The 26,175-nt window shown below is 40.7% G+C and overlaps 1 protein-coding gene across 1 annotated transcript in view; it reads left to right on the plus strand.

Annotated features, from left to right (window-relative positions):
- The window catches only part of KDM3B (lysine demethylase 3B), a 48,210-nt gene that overhangs the window by 9,669 nt on the left and 12,366 nt on the right, over nucleotides 1–26,175 (plus strand). Inside the window, exons 6-16 of the mRNA XM_039701791.1 lie at nucleotides 384–452; nucleotides 1,370–1,951; nucleotides 4,321–5,563; nucleotides 5,929–6,130; nucleotides 7,459–7,673; nucleotides 8,711–8,863; nucleotides 9,859–9,966; nucleotides 14,327–14,454; nucleotides 15,134–15,413; nucleotides 16,369–16,625; nucleotides 20,170–20,436. Of these exons, the coding sequence (XP_039557725.1) occupies nucleotides 384–452; nucleotides 1,370–1,951; nucleotides 4,321–5,563; nucleotides 5,929–6,130; nucleotides 7,459–7,673; nucleotides 8,711–8,863; nucleotides 9,859–9,966; nucleotides 14,327–14,454; nucleotides 15,134–15,413; nucleotides 16,369–16,625; nucleotides 20,170–20,436 (3,504 nt within the window). The remainder of the gene's footprint in view (nucleotides 1–383; nucleotides 453–1,369; nucleotides 1,952–4,320; nucleotides 5,564–5,928; nucleotides 6,131–7,458; nucleotides 7,674–8,710; nucleotides 8,864–9,858; nucleotides 9,967–14,326; nucleotides 14,455–15,133; nucleotides 15,414–16,368; nucleotides 16,626–20,169; nucleotides 20,437–26,175) is intronic.

Raw genomic sequence — 26,175 nt, forward strand, 5'->3', positions numbered from 1 at the left:
GCTAAACTGATGTTCTTCTTCCAGTAGTCCTTTCTACATCTAGTGGAGTGCACATGCATGTAATGTTAAATGAAATTCAAGAGCTACATTTAATGCAATGAATACCTTTAGAAATGCTCAATAGAACAAATATACAAGGAAACAGTGGTAGGAATGAAATCTGAAAGTTTGTGAAATAGAGGAGGAGCAAAAGGATAGAAGGTAAACTAGAAGGCTGTAGTATAACTAAGGAAGTGAGATAGTAAGAAAAGGTAAATGGGAGAGGGCCTGCACAGTAACAGTGTGTTTAGGTCTCTTATGTTGATACTATATACTTTGAATTGAAAATTAACCTCTGCTTTTCTTTCTCCTACTTTCTCATTATCAATCTGTATAAAAATTAGAGTGGTGAGATAAAGTCGGTGGATCCTCGGCTGATTCACGTGGTGATGGATAACACTTCTCCAGGCGAGGTAGTACAGCAGTTCATTCAGGTCTTGTATATACAGTGTGCAACTTTGTAAAATTTCTTATGTGAAATAAGTAAAATCTGTAAAGGACTTAAAAATGCAGTGTTGACTGTGCACTTTGGATAATTTTAGTAATTTTCCTCTTAAAGTTTGAAGAGAAAAATTTTGTTTACCATTTTGATGGTCATAGCTTTCATTAAGCAATCTTCTCTTGTCGTTCCGGCCTGTTTACTAAATTTAGCATGGATCTTGGAGGGATGATCAGTAGCCATGTAACCATGGTGGTTGTACTCCATGTTAAGGTGTAGTGTTGCTGCCTTTTTCTAATAGCTCACTCTGTGCTGCTTCACAGACCTTTTAAGGCATTTCTAAAAATTGCCATCTGGCTGCTGTGCCTCGTAAGTAGGCTTATATGCTTGTGGCATTTCACTGCCTCGGTTGAGATGTTCCATGATAATGTTTGAACTTGAATTTTTGCCCTAGGCTAAAGGGCAAGCTATCTTCCATAGTTAAATATTGTAGGCTTTGTGTAGTGGACAGAAAGCGTGCCCTTCAAAGGAATCGTGGGGTTTATGCTTGGAGCAAAAATTAGTGTCCAGGTAGTATTCATACATTACAAAAGAGCTTTGTTAGAGTATTGCGTATTTCTCAAAATTTGCCAGGATGTGGTTCATGCTACAGCAAGGTATTCAGCTAAAAAATTACTTGTGCAGATCTTACTCTAGTACAAAAAAGACAAGACTGTGCTTAATGCTTGTGTTCTGTGCTGACATATCATCTCTCTTTAGATGTCTGAATTTGTGATAAAGTGTTCCTAAACTTCAGAGCAGTGTAATATGTTCTGTTCTAACAGAAAAAAGTTGTTTGAATAAGTATTTGGACTGTTCTGTTTACTGATTGCATGGCTTTGTGTATTATAGGGAGGGGGCCTAAAAGCAGCTAAATCATCATCTAAAGGGAAAAAGAAGAAGGAAAGCCTGGAGGGAAAGGATGGAAGGAGGAGGAAAAATGTATCAGATCCTGGTTGTGATCCTGCAACAAAGAAGCTAAAGGAGAGGGGTGAGGCAGATAGCAATGGTAGTGATGGAGGTGAGGCAAGCCGAGGTCCCTGGAAAGGAGTCTCCGGTAGTGAAACAGGACTGGATCCAAGGGCCAAGCAGTTGCCTTCATTTATTTCTCAGATTAATCGTAATATTCGTTTTGCTACTTACACCAAAGAGAATGGCCGAACACTAGTAGTCCAAGATGAGCCAGTTGGTGGTGACACACCATTGCCCTTCACTCCATTTTCTTCTGTGGCTGGACAGCCGTTACTAGTTGGATCTGGGTGTAAAGAGGCAGGAAAGTCACTGGATCAGGTTGGCCAAGGCACAATGACTTCTGCAACTGCAGTTACTACAACTGCTTTGACGCCGACAACTGTGAGAATCTCTGATACCAGTTTGCCAGCTGTTACTGGTCAGGAGAAACCGAAAACAGTCCGATCACAAGCCCAGGGAGAGGTGAGTAGCTCATGATCCCACTTGTTCTGGAAAGATTTACATGTTTGCAACAGATGTTCTGCAACATACTTCTATTAAAATGTGTGTCCTTGGAATTGAAAAAACTACTTTTTTTCTCAGGAGTCCATCTCGTCCCAGAGGAAACCTGTTATCTGACATAAGAAATTACTCAAAAGAAAATTGAGATAATTGGTGAAGGAGTAGTAAGAGATAACTGCAGCACTCTTGTGCTTATTCAGCCTTAATCTGAGAAATGCAGCTATAAAATAACACTAAGAGCTGAACTTAATTAATTTTGTTGTGTCATACAGAAAATAGCCTTCTTAAAATCTCTTGCCTTTATATAAACCAATCTGCATGCAGATGTGCACTGAATTGAACATTTAAGTTACTTAAAGGAAAAAAGCCTCAAAACCAGAAAAACAACGAGCCTACATTTAGAGGACCTTTAAAAGGTGCCTGTCTTGTGTGTTAGAGCTGTGTTAGCAATATAGTATAAAAAGGAGCAGTTGCAATGTATACTATCTAGGACTAAAGCAAAAGAAGTAATTAAACTATTTGAGATGAGAGGTCAGTCTGAAAGCAACTTGAAGGCCTTTTAGTTATGGTTTGGTTTACAAGGAAAAGAGTAGAAAAATAGAAGAGAAACTCTGTTAAAAGCAAAATAGGAGACTTCTAAAATAAATCAAATGAAGATTTGTAAAAACAAAACAAAAATGAAACCCACCTCACTTAACTACAACAAAAATAAAGAATCTTGCCATCTACTGTATAAAGAAAGTGAAGAAAATGGGAGATATGTTAAGAGAATCCAATGTGATTGCCAGGAATTTGAATGCATTGTTATCATCCCTGTCTTTTGTATTTGATAATAGAATGGGTGGAAAGGTTAGGTATTTACCTTGGAATAAAAGACTCCTGGATGGGAAGGTGTAAAGGAGAGAGAATTGTGGAAAACAGGAGTTGCTTAATGAGTGTAATAAAATGTAATATGAACTCTTCTATCCCCCACCCCCTCAATAAATAAATTCAGAGTTGGGAGCAACTACAGATTGTGTAATTGTACTGAGAAATTTTGGTACCACCTCTCCTTCTTTCCTTCTCTCCAACCCCACATCACATTTTTAAAGTATTAATAATTTGGCTTCAGAGTTGGCAGGCAGATCATTAGTCCATTTCAAACTTTTTTTTTTGAGGAACGGAACCTGACATAAATCAGTAAGAGTGTTGTAGATAGTTCACATATTTACTGTTTCAGACTGTCTGCTATATCATAGACTTGCTTCTTGAGATGACTTCACAACGTTGGTTTCCATTCAAATTCATATTCTTTTAAAAACTATTAGAACATAGTTTTCTAAAATTATTTTTATCTCCAAAAAGATATATTTAAAATTCTAATATCTGGAAGAACTGTTAATAGGTTATTAAAGTTATTACAGCTGTAGATTGGTAATGAGGAACAAGCTAAACATTAGTATGCAGTAGAGTAGGTGTACAGGGACACTAGTGACCAGTAGGATGTGTTGCACAGAGTCTGTGGTTGTATTTAACATGACCTTGAAATAAAATTGTTTTAATGATGAGCAGATTTCTAAGTGGAAACTCAAAGAAAAGGAGTAGAGCTGATCTAAATGATTCTATGAGGAATTAGTCACAGTATATAGTCAAATACAGTAAGACTGTCAGAATTGGAAAATCTGAACAAGTATCGATTGAGAAGAGAACAAGTGAATATGCCATATCACAGTTAATCTGCCATTCACAAAACTTCCCTGTATTTAATGGTCATAAAAATTAACCCTTTTGTGCTTAGCCTCTACTGAGTTGTTCCCTGGAAGGCTCCACCTCCTAGGCATCTGTCTACCTGTCAGCACATGTGGGCTGTGGGGACCAGGAATACTTTGTCTGCTAACCGCTAGGGGCTTGCGTTGTTTAGTTAACTTGCAAACTAAGATACTTATTTCAGGGGTGCTACTTAACTAGGTGAAACTTATCGGAATGCTCTTGGGGGAGGGTGAAATATTGGAGGGTATTCAAAAACAGTTTCAGTTAAGGTTCTCTTTTTGTTGATTTGAATTCAAATGACCAGCAGTTTTACTAACTTGCTTTTCTATCAATTAGTTTACCTGTATAGTGCCTCCGCCTATATTCTAAAGTGTGATAAGACATTAAGTATTAGTTTTCTCTGTGTCTTCAATTTCAGTAGCTTGTGGGTAGGAATCTTTAAAGAAGTAATTGTAAGTCTGCTAGAAGTTTTTATTCCTGATGGGTAAGGAGAATGCTAATAGTACAACGAGGTGAACTAAAGTAGTCTTGATTCAAATAACAATCTTATTATAGACTAATGCTTACTAATTTTATTTCAGAATTCCCGAAATTCACTTTTGGCTTCTCCTGGATTTGGAGTCTCCCTCCCAAGTGCTTCCCAGTCCTTGGTATTTGGGGCTGGAAGAAGCCAATCAAATGGAGTGATGGCTCCAGAAAGCAAACCTTCTGGATTTCCTTTTGGCTGTGGTACTGGACAAGAGGCTCAAAAAGATTCTGATTCATCCAAGAACTTGTTTTTTCAGTGCATGTCCCAGAATCTTCCTTCCAGTAACTATTTCACAGTCATTTCAGAGAGCTTGACTGAAGATGTCTCTAGTCGAGACTCATTCAAGCAGTGTACAGAGAGTGTGGGTGCTGGGATTTGTAAAGGTAAAATTCTTTCAGTGGACAGTAAGCCAGGAGCCCAGTCTGGTAGTTCTGTAGAGCGGAAGCTGCCTGTGGAATCTATGCCTACCCTTACTCCAGCCTTTTCACGAAGTCTGTTGAATACTCGTCCCCCTGATAGCCATGAAAACCTATTTTTACAGCCTCCAAAGCTGTCACGAGAGGAACCCTCGAACCCTTTCCTGGCATTTGCTGAGAAAGCAGAACTCAGTCCTTTCAGTGGCTTTGCATCTTCATCTCAGACGGGGGTTTGTGCTCCGTCAACACCTGTGAGTCATAAGGCCACCTCTGGCTGGCCGGAATCACTCACCTGTACAGACTCTTTAGCTAAGAAGAAAACCTTGTTTATAACAACTGACTCCTCAAAGATGATCTCTAGTGCTTCTGGTTCAACAGCTGCTGCTGGTGTTCAAAGCCCTTCCACTGTAGGGAATGGTCGTTCCAGCTCACCAAGCAGCAGCCTGACACAGCCTATCGAGATGCCCACACTGTCCTCCAGTCCAACAGAAGAAAAACCAGCTGTCGGGCCTGGGCAGCAGGACAATCCTCTTCTGAAAACTTTTTCTAATGTGTTTGGCAGACATCCACCCACCCTTTTCTCTTCACAGGCAGAGTTTCCACAGGAGAAGAAAGCCCCTTTTGAAGCTGTGAAAAGGTTCTCGCTAGATGAGCGGAGCTTAACGTCAAAACAGGATTCTGACTCCAGTACAAATAGTGATCTGTCAGATTTGAGTGACTCTGAAGACCAGTTGCAGGCTAAGGCTTGTATGAAGGGTATCCCAGACCATTTGATGGCGAAGCTAGGCCCCAATGTGGAGCGCAATGCAGAATTACTGCTGGGTAAAGGAAAGGGGAAGCAAGCCCCAAAGGGCCGGCCGCGCACAGCTCCCCTAAAAGGTGATGGCTTGAATGTACATGGTGTTTTGGAAGCACAAGGAGGTGGGATACTGGGTTATCTCCTGTGTAATGAACTGCGTAAACTAACCATAGTCGTAGACTTCATTCATATTCAGTAGGTAGCACACAGGATGCTTACAAGGCTGAAGCTTAATGCTTCTTGTATGTGAATTTGGTGTTCACTTTAATAAATGTTTAAGCCTGTGTGTCAGGACGGAAGTGTGGTATGCCATGGGCTTGAACAGACTTACTGGTTTTACATGGGTATGAATGTAAAGATCTCTCAAAAGATGATTGTTGGAGCCAGTATCTTTTTGCTGTTGCAGTTAACTAATAGATTTTTACTTCTACTTTGCCTCACCCAGTTGGCCAGTCTGTGCTGAAAGATATGAGTAAGGTGAGGAAGCTGAAGCAGTCAGGTGAGCCTTTTCTCCAGGATGGCTCTTGCATCAATGTAGCTCCACATCTGCACAAGTGTCGGGAGTGCCGTCTGGAGCGGTACCGCAAATTTAAGGAGCAAGAGCAGGATGACTCAACTGTGGCATGTCGCTTCTTCCATTTCCGGAGGTGCTCAAATTCTTCCTTTCTTCATATGTAGTCTGTGTGCAGAGCTTGGGCCGTGTCCAAGCACAAAGTAATTATGTTTTATTTATTAAATATGCTTGGGTACAATAATGAAGATTTTGAGTGTCTTGCATTTCCCTGCATCACCTGAAAGGAATTCCCTCACTGGGCCAGAAAGAGCTGCTTTTCAAAGATAAAGCTGTAAGATACTAAGCGAGCCTCTGGGTACAGCTTCAGGAAACTGAATTTGCTCTTTTGGGTAGAATTTTACTTCTGGGTGGCAATTTGTATACAATAACTCTCCGTCCTTCATAAGGCATTCAGAACAAAGGTAAAATTTTAATCCACTCAACAAGTAACTAAACATTTCCAGCATGAGGCTAATGTTCAACCATATTCTGTTGAGTACAGGACTAATTTTTAGGAGTAGAACACTATGTCTGTGTTCCCTCTGTGTTATATACATATCTTACACTTCTTTGACCTGTTGTGTTTCTCTTAGTCTTCCTTAACGGCCTCTTCTAGCAAGCACTATGCATCTTTTCCTGAAAGTAGTTAGTTGACTTTCTGGCATGTAAAGGATGAACTGAATTTTTAGTATGTGTCGCCCATCCAGTAAGCATGCTGCTGCTTTTCCTAAACTTGTTAAAAATTAATCTAGCTCGAGGTTAAAGATAAGATGGTTTCTGCTTAAAGATGAAGTTGTCTTTGATATTGACAGGAGATGCTTAGAGTTCTGTCGTATGTTTTTACACCTTTTACCACACAAGGATTAGGAGGGTCAACAGCTACTGGTAAAACAGTAGTGATTCATCCATGTGGAGACCAGTGCGACTGGATTTTTGCATATATCGTCATATGAGCTGTTGGAGGAGTTGCCAAGTGTTGGCAGCCCTAGCCAGAACTGAAATACTGTTTTCTCAAAAGTTGAGAAAAAGTTTCTCGTGAATTAAAACTGAGAATGACAGCCATTCAGATTTTTGCAAGCAGCATCATGCAGCAGGTCAAATTGAATTTTGTCATCTCTTTCTATTAATGAGATAGAGAAGTGGGATTTAGCAAGCTGCAGCAATTTCTTTTAGGTGGAATTTCCCACCAGTGTTTACTAGCACCTTGGAATTTGTTCTAATGGGTATTATAGCTACAGCTTTGTATGTCTTATTCTCTGTGTTACTGGGATTTGCATAATAAGTGTACTGTCTGCAGAATATAGCACTCTAGATGAAGCCTTTTCCACCCCTGTCTGGGTTTATGTTCTGATATAGATTTCATTATAAGTTAATTTAAGGTGGTTGAGCAGTTTCTCAATTACTCTATCCTATTTCCTGCAGGCTGGTATTTACCCGGAAAGGTATCTTACGAGTAGAAGGTTTCTTGAACCCACAACAAAGTGACCCTGATGCCATGAGCCTATGGATTCCTTCTTCCTCCCCTGCAGAGGGGATCGATCTGGAAACTTCCAAATATATCCTGGCCAATGTTGGGGACCAGTTCTGCCAGCTTGTTATGTCAGAGAAGGAGGCAATGATGATGGTGGAGCCACATCGTACGTTGTTACCGTTTTCCTACTCTTTCTGTATAAAGCGTGTACAATGTAGTGGAATAGAATTGAAAATGTCTTACAATTTCTTGTTGAAATGCTTCTCCTGCTCTTCCAAAGAGAGACTGTATTCACTCTTGGGTGGGGGATGTAACTGAGAGACCAGAATTTGAGACTTTCTTTTGGATCAGTGCAACATTACCATCAAGGAAGCTAATGGTAACTTTCCCAGACATTAAATTATTTTTTCAATAACTAAATGCAGAAATCAGCTGGCTCATGCTCCTAAGAAAATTGAAATAAGCCCATGCACTTACCACATTGACCAGCTATGCTTTAACGATCAGATTTTCTGATGCATTCCTATCCTTTTATGCTCCAGGGACCTCATGTAAAAGCTCGGGGTTTTCCAGGGAGGGAGCAGTACCTTAATTCAGCCTGCAAGGACTTAGCTGATCATCCGGTTGCCAGCTTTCCATTTCAGGGGGAAAGGGTTTAGGGGGAAAAAAAAAAAGCCAGTTTAGCTTATCACATGGAGATAGCTGACTATCTAATTTTTTCCCTTTAGTTTCTGGAACGTACAAGGACAGCCATTTGGAGAACCCCTTCCTTGGCAAATATGTTGGTTTAGAATCTGAATAGTTGACAGAGATCTGATTAGTAAAACTAAATACACATTCTTTATGGTTTTATATATTGATATCACTTGTTCATAAAACTAGCAGAAGATTTGTGATTTTGCTGTAAATTCCATTAGTGCTCCATTAAATGCAGTTATTACAGAACACTGTAAGGTGCTGCATTTCCTTGTAGTGTGCATTGTGATACCTGACTTTACCTATTCTTAGAAATGGGAATTTTAATGGTGTCAGTGGACTAGCAACTCAAGAATGGGGCTATGAGTGTAAAAAGTATGTGTTTCTATACTCTGCCTTCAGTTCATGTTGCTATGAATTTATTAATGTTGCTGTGATATTCTCAAATTAGGTGGGAGAAATGCAAAATGTCAAAGCAATAATTCGTAGTATGCCTTCTCTCTATAGAGAAGGTGGCATGGAAGCGAGCAGTACGTGGTGTGAGGGAGATGTGTGATGTATGTGAGACAACGCTCTTCAATATTCATTGGGTTTGTCGAAAGTGTGGTTTTGGTGTCTGTCTGGACTGTTACCGGCTGAGGAAGAGTCGTCCACGCAGTGGTGAGTACTGGGCATTTTTCCCCTACTGTCATCTTTGAGCTGAGTATAGTCAAGGAATAGTTTCTGGGAAGTTGTAGAAGGTTTTGTGGGAGAGTTACCAAGTATCAGCTTGGAGGGCTGCATATTTGGAACTTGACTTACATGCTGCTGTTCCATTCTTCATTTCCTTATGTACATGTGTTTTATCTATTTGCTTAGGATGGGGTTATTAAAATCACAGCATCAGCAGACACAGGCTTAGAGTGTCTACTTGAGACAGTGGACTGTATAGTTCTTTTCCTCAGAAAGTATAAAAGAAAAATTATGTACTATTGTAACAGTTCAGAACTGTTTGTTGTATGGGGAACTAGTAAGCAGACACTGCAGAAAACTGCTGTCTTGACAAGGAGTTAGATTGGAAGGTGTTATTGTGTTTTTTAAATTTTTATTATTATTATTCTGTGATACACCAGGGCTTCTAATTCAGGAAGAACTTCAGTAAGTTCAATTTTAAGAAGCAGAGGCATGAGAAAGTAGATACCTGGCTGGGTTTTTGGTGTACTCTACTGTATTGAGACCACTTTGGTAGCATGGATGCAAACAAATGGCAATCTCAGTGAGATTAATTAGTGACACTTACATTATTATATGGAGCAGATGTATAAAATATGGGTGTTAGTGTGAATACTGCTGTCTATTTATTATGATAATGTAAAAAAGCATAATGAGAACAAGAGTATCATATTTTAAAAATTGAGGTTAGAAGCCAAGACTTTTAGGTGATTGAAAACCAGCTGCTAGGTATGACTGAGGGGAAATTACTGTGGTAGCTGTATAATCTGAAGAGGCAGAAGTTGCTGTATATCCAGTCCTAATGGTATATATTTATAGTTCATTTCTGAGATCACCAGGTTAATTTCCTGCTCTGTAAAAAATCTAAATAAACAATATTAATGCACAAATATTCTGTATGGTAAAGTTTTAGTACAAGATTCTATCTTTTTTCTTTATTCCAGAGACAGAGGAGATTGGTGATGAAGAAGTTTTCTCATGGCTGAAGTGTGCAAAGGGTCAGTCTCATGAACCAGAGAATCTCATGCCAACACAGATCATCCCTGGTACAGGTAATGCTTGAAACATGAAAGGACAAATAGCAAATTTTGTATTAATTCTGAGAAAACAAATGGAAAAAATATAAAGATAGGTGATGTTGTAGCTGACACTTCTTCTAGCATGGATTTAGAGGACAATGCCAGTTGCTACAGCAGAAGGGTTAAAGGGAAGGTAACATAAGTAAGATCAAGCTTATGGATTTGAAGTGTGCATCCTTCTAGTATTAGCTGTGACTTGTTCTGCTCAGCTGTTTTTAAGTTGTATTTTAAGTAATTTTTTTAAATAGCAAGAAAGAGTTTTTTGGGGATGGTTTGGGGTTTTTTTCTTCTTCTCGGATGACAGGGAGGGAAACCAAATGGTCCATGGTGACTATTTACTTGACTATTTACATAACTGGTTCTAAAAATCACAGAATCGTAACGTAATGGTTTGGGTTTGTAGCAACCTTTAAAGATGAACTAGTCCAACCCCATGCCATGGGCAGGGACCACCTTCCACTAGACCATGTTGCTGCAAAGCCCGTTCAGCCTGGCCTCGCACACTTGAAGGGATGGGGCAAGCACAGCTTCCCTGGACAATCTGTGCCAGTGCATCACCACCCTCACAGGGAATAATTTTTTCCTAATAGTCAATCTAAACATACCCTCTTTCAGTTTAAAAACATCGTTCCATATCCTGTCCCTAGAGACCCTGGAAAAAAGTCTCTCTCAGTGCTTATCATCCCCCCTGATGTATTGAAAAGGCACAACAAGGTTGCCACAGAGCGTTCTCTTCTCCAGGCCAAACCACATCAACTGTCTCAGCCTTTCTTCATAGGAGAAGAGTTCTAGCCCCCTCATAATTTTCATGGCCCTAGCTGAACCTTCTTGAACAGGTCCATGTGTGTCATGTACTGGGCACCTCAGAGGTGGAATGCTGAACTCTGGGTGGGGAGGTGTGCTGGGGTAGAGGGGAAGAATCACCTCTCAGCCTGCTGGCCGTGCTTCTTTTTATGTAGCCCAGGCTGCAGGATGGCTTTCTGGGCTGCAAGTGCATTTTACTAAGTCACGTCTAGTTTTCCATCTAGCCATGTATCCAAGTCCTTTGCTGCAGGGCTGCTCTCAATCCATTTCACTCCCCCACTCTGTACTGATATTGATGGTTGCCCCAAACCAGATGGGGACCTTGCACTTGTACTTGTTGCACTTAATGAGATTTGGGAGGGCTCACTCCTTGGGCTTGTCAAGGATGTGCTGAAATCAGTTGCACGCCACAGCTTGGTGTCATCCACAAGTTTGTTGAGGGTGTGCTCAATCTCACTGTTAATGTCATTGTTGAAGACACAAAATAGTACTGGTCCCAGTAAGGACCTTTGAAGGACGCCTCCTGTTACTGTTCTCCATTTGGGCATAGAGACATTGATGGTAACTTTGTGATCATCCAGCCACTTCCTTACCCATGGAATAGTCCATTCATTAAAATGTGTCTCTCCAATTTAGTGACAAGAATGTTGTAAAGTACTATATTGAATGCCTTACAGAAGTATAGGTAGATTGCACCTGTTTGTCTTGTGGTTTAATGATGTAGTTGCTCCATTGAAGAAAGTCACTATATTAGTCAAGTGTGATTTGCCCTTGGTGAAGCTGTGCTGGCTGTCTCTAATCTCCTCTACTTCTGTATGTTTATACATGTCTTCTAGGAGCATCTTCCTACATCATCTTACCTGGGTACTGTGGTGAGGCTAATGGGTCAGTAATTCTCAGGGTCCTTGTTTTGAACCATTTAAAAAATGGGCATGATGTTTCCCCTGTTCCTGGTCCCTAGGGACTTCACTGGACTGCCAGGACTTTCCAAGGGTGACAGAGTGACTTGGCAGCTACGTCAGCCCAATCCCTCAGGACCCTGGGATGCCTCTTACCAGGTTTCATGGAATTTTCTATGTTCTGGTTCCTCAGGTGCAGCCCCACCTCAGATACTGTCTGCAGTTTTGGGCATCTCAGTACAAGAAGGATATCAAACTGTGAGAGTGTGTCCAGAGCAGGGTGACCACCATGGGGAAAGATGTCAAGGACAAGGTTTAGGAGGAGCAGCTGAGGTCACTTGTTTTGTTCAGCTTGGAGAAGAGAAGGCTGAGGGGTGACCCCATCACAGTCTACAGCTTCCTCAAGGGGGTCAGCAGATGGGGAAGTTCTGATCTCCTCTGTCTGGTGACCTGCAGTAGGACACAAGGAAATGGAATGAAACTGCATCAGGGGAGGTTCAGACTCTGCTTCACTGAGAGGGTGGTTGGGCACCGGAACAGACTTTTGGGAAGTGGTCAGGGCACTAAGCCTGTCAGGTTCAAGGAGTGCCTGGATGATGCTCTTAGTTGTATTGTTTAGTGTTAGGTGCTCCTGTGAGGAGCAGGGAGTTGTTCTCAGTGATCCTCATGGTCCTCTTCCTGCTTGAGATTCTGTATGGTTCTCTAATGAGAGAAGGAACTTAATTCCCCCAGTTTCTCCTTTGAGGTTCACGGACTTGAGAGAGGTGAGAAGAGGGAATACAACTGAAACTGATGGGAAATAAAAATGTTGAGTATGTCAGCTTTCTCCTTGTCAGCTGTCACTTGCTCAGAAATCTTACTTAGTGAAGATGGTGTGTGTTGTATACATTTTCTTTAATCTTTTTTTTCTGGCCAGGATAACTGTTGAAACCCTTATTATTCTCTGCATCCCTTGTCAAATCCATTTTTGTCTTTGCGTTAGTTTTCCTGGTGCCATCCCTGCACATCCAGGCAACATCCAGGATTATGTGTACCTGGTTCTACTGCCTCTGCATTTCATTCTTAGATTTAAGTTTGATCAGGAGGTCCTTCTTGACCCGTGTTCTTCCCTTCCCTTCCTTATTTGATTTTTTACGTGGGGGAATTGAGAGCGCTTGCACTCCAAGAAAAATGTTCTTAAAGAGCTGCAACCTCTGTTCTGTTCCTTTGTCCCTGAGGGCAGTTTCCCAGAGTGTCCCATACACTAATTCCTTAAGCAAGTGAAAGTCTGCTCTCCTGAAATTCAGTGTTCTGACTCTACTCTTGATCTGGCCTACATCCCTCAAGGTTTTGAATTCCACCAGGACCTGATCACTGCAGCTCAGGGTGCCACCAGTCTTGACATGTCTGATTAGTTCTTTCATGCTGGTATATGACAGGTCCAGTAACTTCTCTTGTGGTTGGTTTCTATGTCATGGATTAAGTTATCCTCAAAGCACTCCAGAATTGTCCTTGATTGCTTGCAGATTGCTATGTTGCTTTTCCAGCAGACCTCAATGTGATTGACTTTCCCTAATCATCATGTGAGCATGATCCTTCCTGTAGTTGAAGTAAGAACACTTTTTCAACAGGCTCCCTTTGGCTGGGTGGACTGGAGTAAGCCCCAGCAGTGAGGGGCTTTTTTGTTGGCTTCATCCCTCTTTTTAGCCCATAACTTCTTGACCTGTTCATCACTGTTTTTCAAGGATACCTCTGTGTGGTCAGTATGTTCTACATGGACAGCACCTCCTCACAGTTCACGAGTTCCATAGTTAATTGTGTCGTGCTTCAGCGATAAAGATTAGATTGTCAGTTTCTAGTTGCACAGTGACTTCTGGCTCCTCCTGCTCATCACCCAGACTGCATGCATTGGTATGAAGAGACCCTCCAGCTAGGCTATCAACCTTACCCCTCTTGACAGGAACATGCCCAAATTCCTTAGAGTTATTTCACAGGTGTTTCCCTGTTGCTTCCTAATATGTTGGTAGCCCCTGGCTCTTGCCTGTTGCTCAAATCTGCATCTCCTTTCCCCACTAAATGTAGTTTTAAAGTTCTCCATAAAAGTCTGGTCACCTTGTTGGCAGAGACTTTCTTGCTCTGCTTGTGCAGGTGAATCCTATCTGCTCCCAAGAGACCTGACTTCTTGGAAGTAAATTTGTGATCATAGAAGGAAAAACTGTTGAATATGGCACCAGCCAAGCCACCAGGTATTCACCTGGTCAATTCATTACATCTGTCTGTGTACCAGGAGGATAGAGGTGAACACCTGTGATCCAGATCCTTTCAGCATTGCTTCAAGGGTTATATAGCTTCTTGTGGTGGTTTAAAGTGACCTCATTGCAATATTGTTGGACCCTACATGGAATAGTAGAAGCACATGATAATCTGTAGGATTTGCCAGGTTTGACAGCCTCTCAATGACATTGTGAAGGCAGTATTAGCACTGTTCACCACATTCTGCTATTCAGGGACAATGTCCTGTTATATATAGCATGTGACCTTAAAGATACTTTGCAGTAATACTGAAAAAACCCCGCCTCTTTGAAGATATAGTTTAGGCCTTTTTTCAGATTTCTTTGCATGTGATATTAAAGACCTAACTTTATTTACAGCACTTTACAATATTGGAGACATGGTTCATGCAGCACGAGGCAAATGGGGTATTAAAGCCAACTGTCCGTGTATTAACAGACAGAACAAATCGGTGTTGAGACCAGCTGTCACTAATGGAATATCACAGGTATGTAATTTGAAGCTGAAATTACCATGTTTGACATTTGCATTTTTGAGATCGATTGAGATGTTAGATCTGTTAAGCTAATCTATTGTGAAACTGGAATTTTGCTTTATCCGTATGTACTATGAGGGTTTTAGTTTAGCTAAAGTCTTCTGGGTCACTTTTTGGGGACATGAACTGCATCTGTTATTTACCAAGTTAGATATTATTTAGGCTAATACTCTTATGTAGAAATTGGGGAGAAAGCCATTTATATTGATGCTGTATTCTAAAACAAACTACTACCAGTAGCTTGCACCATGTGTTTTTATTTTGTTGTGCTTCCTGAAGGAATCTAGAGCAGTTCTGTAACTATCAACAAAAAATCCTCGTGTAATAAAAAACAAACAAACAAACAAAAAAAAACCAGAAAGAAAAGGAAAGCTATCAAAAACATTCAGCTTATGTTAAAAGATGACATGGTAAGAATTCACACCACAGTGCAAAGGTGAATACACGCAGATAAAGAAGCTCCTGTATTCTGCTGCTACGTAAGCATAAATGAATTTTACTGTGTGCTTATAGCAAATGGAAAAAGAAAAACAACAGACAAAACCAAATGCATTGGATATTGAAAATGTCTTCCAAGTTGAACTCTTTGCTTTATTCAACATTTAGCAGTTTTTAATATTTTTTGTTTTAGCTTCCAACTGTAAATCCTAGCGCATCGGTCTCTGGAAATGAGAACGCCTTTTCCACTGGAGCCGGGACAGCAGGAGTGGGACAAGTAGAAATGGACACTGTACCAAAATCTGAAACAACTGACAGTAGGATAGAAGAGTCTGCAAAAACAGAGACATTACCAACCAATAACACTGGGGAAGTAAAGACTAACAGACCACTTTGTCCAGAAACAGCTCCATCGTCAGCTTTACACTGGCTTGCAGACTTAGCAACGCAAAAAGCGAAAGAGGAAACAAAAGGTGAGCAGAAGAAATGCCCTCTGGGCTGCAATTAAAAGATAAATGATAACATACTGTTTGATTGCTGTACTTTGTGAGAGTGTCTAGCCCTAAATAGAAGAGAAAAAGGTAAGTTTTCTTCCTTTGCATCTTAGAACCAGTTTTGTTCTACAGGCTTAGAAAAATGGAAAGCTGGAAAGATGATACAGCTGCAGACAATACTGTCTCACAGGTTTTTTCTGTGCCAGCTTGTGTATTTATTTTCTCAGAAGCTGATATCCTGATGTAAAATTAATTAATAGTAATTAATTTCAGTTGCAGCTTTGTCACTTTTTAACTGTTGAAGTAAATACAGCTCTTTTGTGTGCTATGTGAAGAGTACATTTCCAAGGAACTGAGACTAGAGTCCAGCTGGAGAGTTAGATGAAAGCTTAGAGCATCTTTAATACTCAGTAGCTGGAATGCATATACTTCCTAGAAGTCAGAGGTAGCATGACTAACACAGGATTTATTCCTGTCCGTATGTCTAGAAGGGACTACTTTACATATTCATATTAAATGTTGGTGAATCACTTGCAAGTTTTGCAGATCTTAGTCACTGTAATATTTTGATTACCATTAAAATTTGAAATATTTAATATCAAAACATTAATTCAGAAAGTCAGGAAAATGTTTTTTTAACCGAATCCATTAAAAAGTTGTGTTTACATGTGTCAGATCTTTTTGGATCAGATCTATTGTGCTGTTCGAAACCTTAGCAGCATATGAAGGGCAAAATCTAGGTGAAGTATCTTTGATGCTCATTGAGGTGCCTCATTCACTGTTAGAGTGATAATTTACCGTTACCACAAGATTCTATTAATATCCTATTTAATGCAAGAACAAATAATTTCAGTAAACTTTGTGATCGTTTTAACTTTGACTCTTGGAGATTTTTTTCTCTCCCCTCCCTGTAATGTTTATATTTATCTTGCAGAATCAGGATCACTGAGATCAGTGCTTAATAAAGAATCCCATTCACCCTTTGGATTAGATTCCTTCAACTCCAGTACAAAGGTTTCCCCGCTAACCCCAAAGCTGTTTAATAGCCTCTTGTTGGGCCCAGTGACATCTAGCAACAAAGCTGAAGGCTCCAGCCTCAGAGATCTGCTACACACAGGGCCAGGAAAGCTTCCTCAGGTCCCATCAGACACAGGAATCCCCTTTCCTCCAGTCTTTTCTGCAGCTTCTACGGTAAATAATTTTGTATTCCTTCAATGATAACTGTTCTAGGGAAGAATTTTCATCTAAATGTTTTTATAGTATTCTACTCTTGAATGTTGAAACAAATGTAATGCCTCACCAAAACTCACCACCCCACAAATTTGTAGAGAATTTTAATGCTAAAGTTTTAGTTTTAGTTTACTACTGCTGAGGAGAGGCTATTCTCTTCGAGAGACCAAGAAAGTGGGTTAAATACATCCTATAACCAGCATCCTTGCAAAGTTCACTTGAAATTTCACATCTTTAAAAATATTGTAAGAGCATACCACAGAAAAAAACCCAAAAACTTTAGAGTAAACCAGTTCCTTAAACTTATGTATTATACTTGAAAGGCATTTGTGCTAGAATATACTTGGGCAGGATCTGCTGCTCCAGCTGCATCACTACAGTTCTATGGGCCCTGATGGGATTAATCCAGGAACCTTCAGAGAGCTGCTGATGTCATCACAAAGCCTCTCTCAATGAGTTTAGTGCGGTCTTGGGAATCTGCAGTGGTCCCAGCTGATTGGAAGCTGGCAAACATTGTCCTGATTTCCTAAAAGGGCGAAGAGCAGTACCATGGAAACCACAGGTGTGTCAGTCTCACTTAAGTGTCCAGTAAAATAATGGAAAATATTATTCTGGGAAGTATTTGAAAACATCTGGAGTACAATGCAGTCATTGGTCACTGCCAGCATGGCTTCTTGTGGGTGAAAGTACTACTTGTTGAATGTGATTTCCTTCTATGATGGGGCTACCTCATTCATCTGGGAAAGCCAGTAGATGTAATCTTTCTGGAAGGAAATTTTTTATGTCTCTCTCAATATCCTTCTCTGTCAATATCCTTCTGGACAAAATGACAAAATGTCCAGCAGACAGCTGAATAGCCACATATGGACAACGTGCTCAGGCACAGGGTGGGATTCTTGGTGTGTTCTGTGCAGGGCCAGGAGTTGGACTCGATGTTTCTGATGGGTTGCTTCCAACTCAACGTCTTCTATTGTTCTGTGATTCTGTTAGTTTAAGGTGTAGTTGCTATTGAATGCCTTTTCTGGAATAAGGATACATTAATCCATTTTGGAAGAAATAACTTTGAAAAAAAACTGAACAAATCAATGCTATTTGGAGTGGTTAGAAGCATTTAGTTTAAGGAGAAGGATAAATTCTGTGGAATTTATCAACACTTAGTTCTTTTTGGTGAATACTTTCTTCAAAAGCTTAGGCAGATAGCGTAAGAAGGAAGATGAAATGGCTTGTCTCGTAGCGGATTTTTTTTTAAACTCTCTGCCAGGCTGGCTGGCACCTCGATAATAGTTCATGTTGGTTGGTTTTGGGAGAGGGAACTGTACGTGAAAATATGACGCTGCTGCAGGAAAGTGAATCCAAGAATACTTCTGTCTCTCATCACTGAGTACAGGTGAACAAATTGTGGTCACTTGTTTTAAAGCAACTTAGTCCTTCAAGGCTTGAGATAGCCCGTCTGAGCTTGTATCTCTGTCCTGGCAACTCCATGCATTGTCTCACCACATCTAATCAGATGTATTGTGTTTTTTCACTTTCCTGACTTCTGATCTTCACTGAGTAATTTAGATTTAAAGAACTTATGGAGAACTCTGGCCCATCTCCTCACTTGAATGTCTGGATGCTTCATATGGATTGAACAAAACATACCTGAGAAAAAGCAGGTGTGTTACTCAAATTGAGAGAAGCAAGACTGCTGCTCATGGAGAGAATCATCTTGATCTTTCTGCAGCATTGATAGTCTGTTGTGAAGAATAATAAGCATTGTCTTTAATAATTAAGCTGCATGTTATCTACCTTACAGCCTCTAGCGAGTCAGAGTAATGGAACCTTTTTAAGACCATCCAAAGCAGATGATATGATCTAGTATTATTTGGGTAAGATGGGCTGTGAAAAACTAACATAATTCCAGGCAGCAGTAGGGAGTGGAATCAGACTACCAGTGGGGTAGTGCCCCTTAAAGGAGCCCAGGGTCCTGGAGGACAGCAAGCTGCACCTGGGCCAGCACTGCACACCTGCAGCTGCAAAGGTAAACAGTCCTGGGCTGTAACAGGAAGCATACAGCTGGAGTACATCAACAAATGTGGTTATTTCATTCAGCCCCTGTTGGGCTACAGCTGGAACAGTTTCCAGTTTTGATTTCTGCCGGTGAAGAATGACAGTGAAAAATTACATGGGATCCAGTAAAGGGCCATAAAGAATGATTAAAACATTGGAGAGCTTGACACATTTGGAAAGGTTCTAGAAAATGTTTCTCTTCATCCTAGAGACGAGAATGCTTTGGGGATCTGATCAATCTTACCATTTCTAAAAGGTGGTTGTAGGGAGCATACATTTCATAAAGGTGCATGGTTAACAGGGCAAGAGGCAATACCAGTTTCTTTAGGAGAAATTCTGTCTAGCTAAGGATCTAAGGGAAAATTCTCCCTTTACATTCAAAGAGTGGAACAGGCTGCCCTAAGAAGTGAATTAATCTCCTTCCCTGTGAAGTTAAAATTTGGCATGATCCAGCCCAGGGGAACAAAACCTAATTTCAACAGAAATTTACACCAGGTGATCTCTAGAACTTCTGTTAGACTTAGACTCTTCTACAGTTCCATAAGTATTTTTTACTGAATTCATATATTCAGTAATGAATAATGTTATGTTTTAGATTGATAGCTCTATATATAGTGAATTCTTTATGTATTGAACTTTAGTTTTTAAGAAGATGGGAGTTTTTGGGAGGGAGGAGAGAGTGATGTTGATTGGTTTGTTTTGTTTTTCACTTGAATGAGAAGGTTTTTTCTGCCAGAAACTTAACACATCCCTGCCCCCTCCCACAAATGTATGAATAAAGGTCCAATAAGTGTTTATCTTCCACTGAATATATTAAATCTATTTGGTGTCTTATGTATTTTGCTATAAACAAGGCCTATAGGCAGGCTTTTTTTTTTTTTAAGTTAAAACAAAATTTTAAGATGTGTTGATAACCTGTTATGAATTTTAAACACCCTTTGAGTTTTAAATGTCCCTTGAGGAGCACGGCAACCAGAACCAGAGAATCTCTCTACTAGTGGTTCCACTAACACACAGGAAGCACTTTCTCCTCTCTCTGTTGGTGCTTACTTAATGTTCACATATCTATCAGCTTATGTGTCCCAAGGTTGAATTCACTTCTTTAGTAATGGGATGAGGAAAATGGGGAAATAGAGTTGAGATACTAATGAAGTTGGGAGAACTATGAACTATTTTTAATATCAAAGTAGCCAAATTTAGATCATTAAAGTTTTCTATGTTATGTCTGCATAATATTTTTCTAGGTAGCCTTTAGCTGGTTGTTTTAACTTCTCTCATTGTAAAACAGAGCCATAGCCATTTCTGTTCTTACTTGGATATATGTCTGTCTCTGAGCCAGTTTGTTTCTGTTTTCCTGGTAGCAAAGTGTCTGTGCTAAAGTCTGAAGGAGAGCAGATATACATTCATAGTTATACTGTTGCAAGACTAAACTTACTTCTGGATTTACGTCTTCTAGGGGGTCAAAGGTAAAGCCAGCCTGCCAAACTTCTTGGACCACATCATTGCTTCTGTGGTGGAAAATAAGAAGACGTCTGACGCTGCAAAACGAGCTAGTAATTTAGCTGACACACAGAGAGAGGTGAAGGAAATGGTAATGGGATTAAATGTGCTGGATCCACACACTTCCCATTCTTGGCTGTGTGATGGTAGACTTCTTTGCCTTCATGATCCCAGCAACAAAAACAACTGGAAGATCTTCAGGGAATGCTGGAAACAAGGCCAGGTGGGTGATAAGTATCCAATTCTTGCTGCTTATTAATGTCCTGAAATTGCAGTCTGTACGTTGGTAAAAACAGTCTATTCTGTTGGCTCCTGAGTGAATATGGTGAGTGAATATTTCAGCTGTAGCTTTACAAAGAGGGGACACAGCAGCCCTGTTCACTCTATGCTATATTTACTTGGGTCCATGTGCTCTTGCATACTGAGCTTTTCTCAACTTACCATCGTGAGAGTGCTTGTTGTGACAGCCCTTTTAGTTGTAATGTGCTTTGTGCTGAACCTCCTCTGCTCTACTACAGCCCAATAGTGAATCCACTCTTGATTTCCTGAGTGCAGCTTAGCATCTGCCCCACACTTGATGCTTTGTAGCCTCAGGGAAAGATGCATTTCCTTCCAGCTGCAGCATGTACAAGAGCAAGAATGCTGCATGCAGTAGTCTACTGAATTTTGAATGTACTTGATACAGTGTCTCACCCTGAGCCTTACAGCCAGTGGGAACCCAAGTATCCTTCTGGACTCAGCAACTCATGCATGGAGCACTCTTGTGGATTGTCTGAGGTGCCATCAAGCAGTTAGGCCTTCAGACAACAGACTGTACCTTAGACCTGTTCTCAGCATAGCCACTTTTTCAGATGTCAATCAATCTGTAGTGCTGCTGCTTAGACTTCTCCAGAGAGTCTGTAAGATCAGCCTGGTCAGGCAACCTAATCTTAAAAAATGGGTGAGTGATTTCTGCTGCAAAGGAAGTGCACCCACAGCTCTAACAGAGGATAATGGCCATTGCTATTCAAACTGTGTTCTTGGCACTTGGTTCTACAGCTGCCTCTGACACAGTTTCCTTCACTAACTACTCAGAATTGAGGCCATTAGTGCTAGACCATTAGGTCCATCATCATCTTTTCTGGAAAAGTGCTTGTTGTCAGTTAGTTTATTGTTACAGTGCTAATGCGTTTGGCAGTCATATTCCAAAGTTATTTGTGTTTTTTCACAAGACGCTGAGGTGTGGTGGAGGAACAGGCTGCATATACCTCTTTTGGCACTCAGAGCCTACTCCTGACAGAAGTAGAGTACTTTTCATTTAAATGTAGCCTGTCCCATGGAACTGCACATTCGCTGGGTTGCCTGGGCACAAGCACAGCTAGCACATAGCCATGAGAACTGCAAAGATGGTTGTGCTACCAGCTGCATTCCTGTTCATGATTCCTCTGGTCAGCTCCTAATAGCTGGAGGAAGGTACTGTGCAGCACACCCTCACTTGTCTGACTTACTGCCAGCTTCCTACTAAGTGCAGTTGCCTTCCTGTCCTGACTTTTTGGGGGCGCACAGGAATCTCTTTTTTAAAATTTATTTTAAATTTCATTTTTATTTTTCATCCTGTTATATTTTTCTGATTTAAGAGTGATTTCAGATCATTCTTTTGCAGTGCTGTGGTGTCCATCATCTGCTTTTCTTTGCTAAGCACTTCTTAGTTTCTGCTTAGCATACTTTGATAATTTTCTCAAACACTTTCTGTCAGGAAATACTACTGCCTCTCCTAGGAGGATCCTAAACATCTTGGGAATGCCTACAGAAAATGTGCTTGTCAGTTTGTTTGCCAATGAGACTGGTTAATCACCATGTACAAGATGTTGCTTGTGATCGTGGGGTTCTTGACTGGTTGTGAGTCCTGAGAGACTGCTTAGGGAGTCTAGAGATGTGATTACGGATCTTGTGTCTGATGTGTAGCTTGCAGTGTGCAGCACCATCCAAGTTGGTGCACACCCTGAGGCTCTGGCTACAACTGTCATGCTTGTGTACTCTTAGTGACCCACTATTTTAGCCTTTGCCCCAAGGTATGCTATTGATGCTTCTAGATAATTTTATCATTCAGAGGACCCCTTGAATAGGAACAGACTGGGCAAGTCCTTTGCTCATTCAGCAATCCTCAAGGTGGTGTTGCAGTCATCGGAGTTTCCTGTTGAAATGTGAAAAGGAATTGAACAACCTCCCTTGTTCCTGAATAAGAGAGAGCATGTGACCCAGGCAGGTGTTACTGTCTCAACAAGGTTATTTTAAACAGAATTTCTTCAAGCAGAGACTCTCTGAAGAAAGTATCCTCCTGTACATCCCAGCTGCACCTTTAAAAGTGAAATGAAAATACATTAATTCTACCACCATTCCCCAAATCCTCTTCCTGTTTTGGGAAAGGTTATTTGGAAAAATCTCCTTAGCCACCCTCTCCAGCACAATAAATGCACACTGGACACTAGGTCTGTGCCATATGAAGATGTTGGATATGATGGCATTCCAAATTGTTAAAAGAGAAAATTATTTTCCCTTAATGCTTAGATAATAAATGGCACTCTTTCAGTGTCACTCAAAAAGAGCAACATTTTTTGAGTCATTCATCTTAGAAATTGTCAGAAATAAGTTAAACTTTGTCTTATCCCAGAATTCACTGAGACCATAAGACTAATTCTTGAAGTTGTTTTTAAAGAGCTTTTTGCTCTCCTGAAAATGGTTGTTGCTCATCTAGGTATACTGTTAGATTCTCATCCTATAGTAACCTGGTATTTTCTGAATTTACATATTAGGATTTCTCTTTTTTGAGACACTGAAAATATGGTACTGGAGCTTTTTTTTTTTGGTTTGGTTTTTTGGGTTTGTTTGTTGGGTTGGTTTTTTTTGTGTTGTTTATTTGTTTTGTGGGACTTTTTTTTTTTCTTATTTTTATCTCCCTGTAGTTTGAGAGCAGATTTGGCTGTCATTTTATCTTGGAGCCCCATCTGTGTTATTCACTAGAGAGAATGTTTTTCTTTCTTCCATGGCAAATTTGCTGCTTAATAGCCAGAAGGGTTCTACGAAGTTAAGTAGTTTGGTTGTTTTAGGGTTTCTTTTAATTGCTGTTTACAAGTAGTCAAGTGAATACAGCAGGGATCAAAATGTCATTATTTTTCTGTACTGAAGACAGCTGTTTAGCTGTCAGCTTAAAGTCTACCAGGAAATGCTTTCTACACATCCTGTGAAAGGTACTGTGAAAGGTTATTTTACTCATAGGTGATCCCTAGTGTTTGTTGTAGAATATACTTAAACTTTTTTATTGCCTTAATGTTACCATTTTTCCTGGGATGAGGGAGTATATTCAGATTTGAGATTGCTGTATTTGCTTTATCTTAGGGAGGTTTACTGCTTGTCAGGGTGTCACATTTGGGACATAGTGGGAAGACTACCAAAACTTATCTGTCCCTCAAAAATGTGCCCTCTGCTGCTTTTCCATGTTGGCACTAAGAGTACTACTGGGGAGACCAGGACAGTATCAGAAGTGACTGTATAAGTGTTATTCAAGGCCATGGAGCCCTCATGGTTTTTTTACTCCTGCCAGTGAAGGATAGGAGAGTGGACAGATCCTGCATGTCAACCATAGTTTGCACAGCCAGTTTTAACCAAGAGGGTTTTGTGATCATGGGAACCTCATTGAGGATTGTGTGGAAGAGATGGGATCCGTCTAAGCAAAAAAAAAGCATCTTTGCCAACAGGCTGGCCAACCGCATGAGGAAAGCTGTGAGCAGGAATAAGGGAGGGGAGAGTATGACCAGTGATCAAGGAAGGAATTGATTGATTTGGCAAGCAAGCAGTGTGAGGTGATTTGAACAGGAGTAATCCCGTACTCAAGAAACCAAGGATGAAAAATGTCCACCTTAAGTATATGCATGTAAGTAAGGATCTGTGTGCATCACAGTGTTGTGAAGAAAGCTCTCACAGTTTCTGGGAAATCAACATGACTAGATGTCTTTCTGAAGTACCTGTACACTAATGCATGCAGCACATTGAACAAAGGAGGAATTAGTGTGCAGTTGCAGCCGTGGTCTTATTGGTGTGACAAAGTGGTGGGATAGCTCATGCAGCTGTAGTACGGGAAGGACGACACAGGAATTACAGGCCAGGAAAGTAAGCAGGGAACATTGCTTTTTTGTGAGGAAGAACCTAGAATGCTTGAAATTGTGTAGGAACTGATGATGAGCCATCCAAGAATTTATGCACTAGGATTATTGAGAAGCGTAATATGGACAACATTATGGAAAGTATCTGCTACAGACCAACTGGCCATAAAAACGTGATAAGGCTTCAGAAAACTGGAGGAAGCCCTGTGTTCACATTTCCTGGGCCTCATGGGATCACCCTGATACCTGCTGGAAGAACAACACAACAGGTCACAAGCAGTCCTGAAGTTTTCTGAAGTGCATTGATGTTAATGATCTGAGACAGCTGATCAAGGAAACATCTAGGGAAGGGCGCTCGTTCTGGACCTTGTGCTTTCACACAAGGAAGAACTGGTGGTTGATGTGGAGATACAGGGCACCTTTGGCTACAGTGACTATTAGATAGTAGCATTCAGGTCATGATTCTGAGAGGAGGGAGCAAAACAAGAAGTTATGATCACAAATCTGGCTTTGGGAGAGCAGGCTTTTGCCTTTTCAGATACTCGTTTGGAAGAATCCCATGGGGATGTGGTCATAAAGAGAAGAGGAGCTCAGGAATACTGGTTGAATGGATGGTTGAATCATGCTTAACCTGCCTTGTAGTGATGATATTACTAGCTTGGTACATGAAGGGAAAGTAGTGGATGTTTTTTGTCTTAACTTTAATAAAGGCTTTTTACACTCTTAGTGTCATCAGAGTGAAGTGACTTGGTAAGTGAGTGGTGTGATGGACTTAAAACTGACTGAAATGCTATATGAGAGCACTGTCACTAGTGGTATATCATAGGGGGTCACTTCCGCAGTGACTAGTACTCATGTCATTAGTGACCTGGATGGGAGAGGGTTCACACACCCTTAAAGTTTACAGGCAATACAAAACTAGGAGAAATTACTGATACAGCAGATGGGTTCTGCTGCTATTCAGAGGGTCTGAACAGACTGGAGAGTTGGACTGAGAAGAATCTCGTGATGTTCAGCAAGGGAAAATGTAATGTCCTGTACATCAAGGAAGAATAACATCCTACAGCAGTTGCTGAGAAGCAACCATTTGGAAGGTAGTTTTGCTTAGAAGGATCTTGGGGTCAGAGTGGGCAAGGGAGTGACCATGAGCCAAGAATGTGTTCTCACGACAAAGAGAGTTGTCAGCAAGTCAAAGGAAGTGATGGTTGCCCTTAGTGTGTTTAGTTCTGGGCTCCCCAATTCAAAGGAGTTGCGGACTTACTAGAGGAAGCCCAGCAAAGGGTCAAAAAGATGATGAAGAGACTAGAGCATCACTTAGCTGAAGAGAGGCTGAGCAAGCTGGGACTGTTCAGCCTAGAGAAAAGAAGGCTCAGGAGAGTGTGGGGAGGAAATCTTAAGAAGAGGGAGCCAGGCTCTTCTTGAAAGGAGAAGTGGGAGTGGGTGCAGAAAGTTCAGCCACAACACAAGAAAATTACTCTTTTGGTGTGAGGGTAGTAATTTCCAATCTCAATATTTCTGTGGGGTTTTTTGCTTTTTTTTCATTCCCCTGAAAAACCCCTTTTTGTTTTCTTAAATCTCACTCTTCTGGAGTTGAGGTTTCATTGCTGCCTTCTAGAACTTAATGTCTGTGTTGTATTGTATTTGAAAACCAAGGCCATTTCTGTTATCCCCAGACTTGGGATTTTTACATTCATTTCTGTGTCAATAGTTTTTCTCACTTCAGGACTAAAATCAAAACTAGGCCTTTTAGAGACCATTGGACAATACAAAAGAAGCAGCAGTTAGTTACTGGAGTGTAAGCATTATGTAAGCAGCATAACTTT

The sequence above is a fragment of the Passer montanus genome, unplaced genomic scaffold (assembly GCF_014805655.1).
Source record: "Passer montanus isolate IOZ18808 unplaced genomic scaffold, ASM1480565v1 scaffold15, whole genome shotgun sequence".
NCBI lineage: Eukaryota > Metazoa > Chordata > Aves > Passeriformes > Passeridae > Passer > Passer montanus.